Here is a 7,395-nt window from a genome sequence, read left to right as displayed (position 1 = left end):
CGTGACCGCCGGCGGCAGATCATTCTCCCACCTCGCCGCCAAGACATGGAACACCCTCCCCATCCGCCTGCGGCAGACCGAAGACCTTCTGACCTTCAGAAGACTTCAAGACCTGGCTCTTCTAACAGTAGCAGCCCCCCCACGCCTTGAGACCCTCACGGGTATGTAGTGCGCTTTACAAATGCTATGATTGATTGTTGTAGAGCTGATTTGTTTCTTTTCAGTTTGCAGGCAGCGCTAAGACGCCCTTTGGCACACCTCATGCTTCACAAATTAAATCAAATTAATAGGCGATATTCCCACAGGAAGTATTTAATCTTAAGTAATTATGTGCCAACTTCCTATTGACCCTTATTCGGGGCCAAACTAAATAAAAGACTAAATGTAATTCCTAATGGCTCCAATATTCTATTAGGAGTAGACTTTTGTCTACGAATGGACCCGTTGTTAAACAGACTTGCCCCATGCAAGCTCAGACCAGGAAAATCCCACAACCAAATGAAAAACGTATGCTTAGCACACAACCTAACTGACATATGGAGGCTATTCAATCCCACAGGCAGCGAATTCACCTACTATCACAAATCTAGTCCCCATTCACAAATAGATTACATCTCGACTAACCAGTAACATACTTCTTCCTGCTCTAATCCCAAGACTGAACCCATCATTATCTTGGACCATGCCTGTATCTCACTAGACAATTCAATATCCAACACCTAAAATCCAGATAGACTAGGACCCGTGTACGCGACGGTATTAAGTGACCAAAGCAGCAGGGAAGAAATGTGTGCTGCAATCACTAAACTAATTAATGATAACAGCCTCCCTGAAGATCTCTTCAGAAAACACTCTAGGAAGCCATGAAAGCGACAATCGTGGACAGAATGATAAGTATTATGGCCAAGAAAAACAAAATAGCCAACAAAAAACTTGAAGGATTAGAATCTAAAGAAAACAGCTTGAGTGCCTTCTAATCTCCAAACACTCCCCCCCCCCCCCCCCCCGAAATGATTGATAAACTGAAAACCCTACCATATCTGTACAACCAATAAGCGAGAGAGCTCACATATGGCTGAATACTGACAAGGCAATAATACTATATGAATTCAACAAAGCCAGGAAATTCCTAGCAAACTACCTAAAGGTTAAAAGACAGAACACCTCTATTATTGCAACCAAGAACAAATTAGGGAAAACAGAAATGGACACTAATAATATTGCCAGCAGTAGGCGTGGCTTACGAGGCCATGATGGTAGATGCTCTTTAGCAAGACTCCGCTCTGCAATCCCGGTTATCTGGCATTTATAAGGGTAGGCCGCTGCTCTGTATAAGATATTGTAACATGGTGGTAATACAGTGCATAGAGTTCAAGGGTTCCCCAAAAGTGTACAGGGCTCAATGTAAAACCCAAAGTGCTCTTTTTCGGTTAGTGTGGGTTATCAGCCTTCGGCCTAACACAGAGGAGAGCAAGACATTTATTGCACAACAGTGATTAATATTGGACACGACTCAAGGAGATCCAGATCAGTTACATAAAATTATACTTGGTTTATACTTTATTTTAAAACCCAGATATTCATAATTAGGGAGGTATGTTTTTAACTCAAATTACTTTTCACCCCATAAAAAATATACAAGAACTTTCACACAGTCCAATGTTATCATATGGGGAAAACAATGTTGTGGTTAAACATGCAAGTATTTAACTTACAATCCCAGTCTTCGAGCTAAAGGTCAGTAAGAGGAAGGGGTCAGGTAAGTAGCAAAACTGCACGACCAGCAGCACAGGGGCGGCCGGCTGCAGAGGTCAAAATCGGAGTTCAACCCAATGCTTTCCAATGGAGACAGGACAGGGGGTGCCTGGAGCCACACTGCTTGCAGGTAGGTAAATCGATTTGGCGGGGCCAAGATTTGGTGGTTAGCATACACCACCAGCAGCATAGGGGCAGCCAGGTGCAGGGTGCAAATTCGAGGTTGGGCTCCTAATGCTTTTCAATGGGGATTCTTCTTTCAGCAAAGAGGCTGCAGGCGTGACACCGGAAGTTGCATGAGGAAGACCAACATAGTTGTGATGTAGGGAGCACAGTTTGTTCCTGTGCAGGGGTACCTTTCGACATCATAGTCTTCTTACCAGAGCCAGTCGGGGGAGTCTCTGGATTCACACTGCAGGAAGCATCGTGGAGGGCAGGAGAGGTCAGTCAACGCCGGACACGAGGTCAGGGACACCTCCAGTCTAAATTTTCATGCCGGTTTTCACAGTCAAAGTGGGGATGTAAACCAGAGGCTGCCATCTGCTGTTAACAGCAAACGCTGGGGGTCAAATTACAAAGGCAACAGTCCTTTGAAGCTGCCCTCTTGGAGCACTGGTCCATCCTTTTTTGGAAGAGGCATTAATCTTCCTTTTTTGGAGGAGACAACCTTCTGCCCAGGATGTCCATTGCTTTTGGTCCCACAGAGCTTTTTACCCAGGGGTCCAAAAACAGGTCTGGTGGTGGCTGCCTACAGCCGGTCAGAGACCACACCAGGGTTGGTAGGGATTCAGGGAGCACCTCTGAGGTGGTACATGGTACAACAAATCCCACAATGGCATCAGTGTGGATTTATTGAAAGGAGTACTTTGGTACCAAATGCTCCTTTATCCAGTGAAGCCATCATAGTGCTGTGGAGCTCGAGTTCCCAGCCCATGTATTCTCTATGGCTTCCCTGGCACTTACAATATTCGGAAATGGGTAGAGGTATATCTGCTCATGCATCTGTAGTATAATGCACCTTGCCTTAGGGCTGTGAGGCCTGCCAGAGGGGTGACTAACCTATGCGGTTAAGAGTGGTAGCTGGCATATCCCCCAGGCAGGGTGCCATGTCGACATTGTAGTTTTCTTCCTCAGTGGCATTGTCCCAGGAGGAGGGTCTGAAGGGACCCTCTTCAGCCCCCCGGCCCGCAGTGCCCAGGGTACTATTTACTAGGGACTTAGAGGGCAGACATACCAATTGGGGGTTTATTTTTGGGGAAGGAGCACTGGCACAGGGAACCTGGTTGGCAGGGACCCTGTGCCCTACATTTGTAACCAAATCAAAACCAGGCAAAATGTGGAGGGCTAACCATGCAAAAGTGGCACTTTTTCACTCTATGACTAAACTCATTTTAACACTCAAGAATTACTTGTGAGAAAATAATGAATAATCAAAGTAAAAACAAAAAACAGGATATTTCTCATCCACAGAACACCTTTCAATGCTAAACATTATGTGAAGTATTCTTGAACATGGTGGAATGCAGCTTCACTGAAAAAAAAATATTGAATACCTACTTCAGAATAGTTTTTGCACTACTGCAGTCTTCAAATCGAATGGAATAACCAACTTCCTGTCCCAACATGACATCCATTTCATCAGCAACTCTTTGTGCAACACTCATTGCAGCTACTCTTCTGGGCTGGGTGCAGGCCACAGCCCTCTTTATGCCAGGTAAGGACCGCATATAGTCAACACACCACTGTGGGATCTACTCCGATGACAAAAAAAGAACAGAATTAGTTAATAACAAAATGGGTTAGATTTTAAGTGAATGCACAAATAGGATGATTACTCTGTTTGAAATGGACATGCATTCTACAGTGTCATGAACACCGAGGTAAAGACTTCTTTCTTCTCCCTTTATCTACCACCAATGCCAAATATAAAGAATACTAAGTGTCCGTAACAGACTGAGGAAATAGGATGTATTATATGGTGTGGTACTGCAACCTCACAGTGTAATACACTTAACAAAACCTATTAGGACCCTTGGGTTTAGTCTGTCAAACCCTCAGCTCAATCCTGGGTAGTTGTGGCACTGAGCAGCAAGGATTACACAGAGGAACAAATGTTAAACATTTAAACAGCACCAAAATTGACAACACTCAAGAAATCAGACACCAATTTATAAAAATATCCAGCTGAGAGTTACAGAGATCTTGATTTTACAAGTAATAATAAATCAGTGCACTTTTTTCTCCACCGTAAACAAGCCGTGGCAAAGTCAATAAATTGGACACTTAAAATGAAAACATAGATAAGTGTACGTGCCGTCAGTTAGAAGTACTTGGGATGACAAACTCCGGCAGCAAGTTAGGAGTACTAATAAACATAAAAGTTCAAAATGGAGGGTCTTAGGGATAATTTAGAGACCGCATAAGATTCTATCCCCAATTAATTAGATACAAAACAGTATGAAATCCTTTGGTCTAAATTAGAAGAGGTGATGAAAAAGGTGTGTGGCAAAAACCACTCGTGTAGTGACTGATTAAATCAACAGAATCATTGACTAGTGCTCACAGAGCCAACTGTGGGCAGATCCCTTTACAGGACGAAATCCCTCACTCACCAAAGGTGACATGCTTCATCATATGGGATTCTCCTCCCTAAGAAAACTCCTAGTTCCTCTGAGGGCTACAACCCCCTCTCTGAGACAGAGGAGCTCTGGGATGTTTTAGGAGTTTGCAGGGTGTACTAAACCCACATATGTAAAGAACTAGTGTGAGTGAGGGCACAGTGCAAACAAAAAGAAAGTGTGAGGGAAGTGAAAGCTAAAACTGGCTAATGAGCATAAAAAAGTAATTTAATTCAGATATGCCGACTGCCAGGATTAAAAAACAGTGCACCAGTGGTATGGATTTAAACCGCTTTGGTGTGGTGGATAATAATGGTCAACATGTATCAGCCTCAAAAGTCCATACGTGGACAGGGCTTTCGTAAGGACCTAAAATGATGCTGCTGCTATTGTGAAAGTGATACAAATAAAAAAGGATATGAGATGCAGACGAAATCACAGGTCCGTCTGTTTCATGAAGAACTGTTACCTAATTAACAAGAAAAGCCGAAAGTCAGATATCATACGGCTATTGATTTAAATGTTTAACATATAGATTCAAAAATATGATATATATATATATATATATATATATATTATAATATAATATAGGGTGGAGAAGTCCAACTCTATATACCAGAATATGCTAAAGGAACAGCATTCGCGGGGTATTTTGGAGTGGGATGAATACTCCTTTCTCTTTAATCGCACTCCCAAGGTGGCAATATTTTATCTTTTGCCTAAATTGCATAAAGATCCTCTGAAACCACCAGGGAGACCCATTGTATCCTCAATGGGTTCCCTGTTGGAGAAAACATCACAATATATTGACTATTTTTTACATCACAATATATTGACTATTTTTTACATCCATATGTAAAGATGTTGTCATCTTAAAAGATAGCAAGGATTTTCTTAATAAAATCAGAGACATCAGTTGGCAGGAAGGTTTTTTACTAATTATCCTTGATGTGTGCAGTCTGTACACCTCTATAAAACATGAGAATGGTATTCAAGCTTGTAAATACTTCCTGAAATCCCGGTCCCTCTCTTTTCTTTAACACAATGAGATGGTTTTACAGATTATTCAAATCTGCCTTGTAAATATTTTTTTTATTTTCAATGATGTCTTCTATAGACAGAACCAGGGCACAGCTATGGGCACCTGCTTTGCTCCCAGTTATGCCAACCTCTACAGTGCCATTATCGCAGTCATGTGATTTCATGGCTGAGATATATTGATCTTTTTATCATCTGGAATAGGAGTGTAGATCAACCGAATGAGTTTATCTCCATCCTGAATGAGAATGAGGTTAACTTACAATTTGTGAGTAAGATGAGTGACTCAAGTATTGAATTTCTGGACTTACAAATAAGAATAGTCAATAATAAACGAACTACGAGACTCTACCGCAAGGAAACAGCAGGCAACACTCTGTTGCACGCTGAAAGCAGCCACCCCAGGACACTGATTCGCAGAATACCATATGGGGAATTTCTCCGGGCCCGGAGAAATTGTAGTACTGATTCAGATTTCAAAATGGAATGCGAGTGTATGACAGATTCCAAGAAAGGGGGTATAGTCACAATTCGATCAAAGAAGCCCATCAAAGAAAGCTGCAAACTTTACCCAGACTGAGTTACTATCCCCCGAATAAAAAGAAAATCAAGAGGGTGAGCATGTTATCAGGTATATTACTACTTACAATTCGAACTCGGCTAGTTTACGCAAGTGTTTAAATAAACACTGGAAAATTCTAAAAACCGAACTTTGGAAGGTGCTGTCAATCATTCCCCTGACATCACTTAAAGGAAAGCTAATTCCCTGAAGGATAGGCTATGCATACATGTTACTCAAGTGAAAATAACCAACAGGGATATCCAAGGGTTCTATGTTTGCATGTCTTGTAAAGCATGTAAATATAGTTCCAATGTTAAAACTGTGTTGTAAAGCATGTAAATATAGTTCCAATGTTAAAACTGTATATTATCCTATATTGGACTCTGAGCGAACAATTGAGAAATATCTTACTTGTGGGAAGCACGAGGTTTGCTGCGAAAAAGCACATCCTAGAACACATGAGGGCAATACAGAACAGAGACAAACTGTCCCCAATAGCACGACACTTTGAAGAAATGCATAATAGCAATCGAAACCCATTACGATTCTTTGTGCTTGATCGGGTTCCTCCCTCAAATAGGGGTGGGGACAGAATCCGTAGATTACGAATCACGAATAGCTTTATTCGACAACATGTCATAAAAGCACAAACAATACATATATCACAAAACAATTAAATACAAAGACTTACACATGTTAAAATATTATTAACTACTGTACATAGTTGTCGATTAATTCATAATAGAATTCATATATGACCACTAAAAAAATATTTTCCTAAAAGCCATCAAAATCAAAACCATCATACATTAGTTTAACTAGCAGCTGGGAATTGTGCAAAACGTGTGCGTATAAACCAGGCCCCTCTTAAGAATTTTGCTACAGCAATAGCTATACAAAGGGTACAATCTGATTCGAATATCCTCATGGCTTCAATATGCTGTCGTGTACCCATGTTTGAACAAATGGGTTTCAACCACTTGCGTCTTGGGCCAATATAAAGGGGGCATACAAAAAATAAATGAACAATTGTCTCAACCATATCCAGACACTTAATACATTTGTCATCTGGAGGTTGCACCCATTTACATGTGAAAGCTTTGACTGGCAGTGATCCTAACCTAAACTGAAAAAAAACAGTTTACGATCTAGGGGACTTTCAATAATATCCCAGTAGGTTTCACACCATGGTCTAGACTTGAATTTTAGAAAACAGCCTGTGAGGTTAGTATGCATATTGGCAAGATAGTGTTGAAAAGACCAATTCCCAATATATGGCTTTTAATTGCTTTTTTGATGGGAAAGATGATGAATCCGGTGCTTCCCATAGAGAAATAACGTTTAATTTTTTTTATAAGCGACCTGATCTCTCTAAGCCAATGAATTTTGTGGAATCGGTCTGCCAAAATTACATCCTTCAAA

The 7,395-nt window shown here is 41.2% G+C and overlaps 1 protein-coding gene across 1 annotated transcript in view; it reads right to left on the bottom strand.

Moving 5' to 3' along the window:
• Positions 1–7,395, bottom strand: part of DHX15 (DEAH-box helicase 15) — a 300,859-nt gene that overhangs the window by 243,060 nt on the left and 50,404 nt on the right. The window contains exon 3 of the mRNA XM_085642340.1: positions 3,313–3,506. Within this exon, the coding sequence (XP_085498466.1) occupies positions 3,313–3,506 (194 nt within the window). The remainder of the gene's footprint in view (positions 1–3,312; positions 3,507–7,395) is intronic.

The sequence above is a fragment of the Triturus cristatus genome, chromosome 2_2 (genome assembly GCF_964204655.1).
Source record: "Triturus cristatus chromosome 2_2, aTriCri1.1, whole genome shotgun sequence".
NCBI classification, from domain to species: Eukaryota; Metazoa; Chordata; class Amphibia; order Caudata; family Salamandridae; genus Triturus; species Triturus cristatus.
The sequence above is the reverse complement of the archived record's forward strand: the minus strand, read 5'-3'. Positions and strand labels throughout refer to the sequence as shown.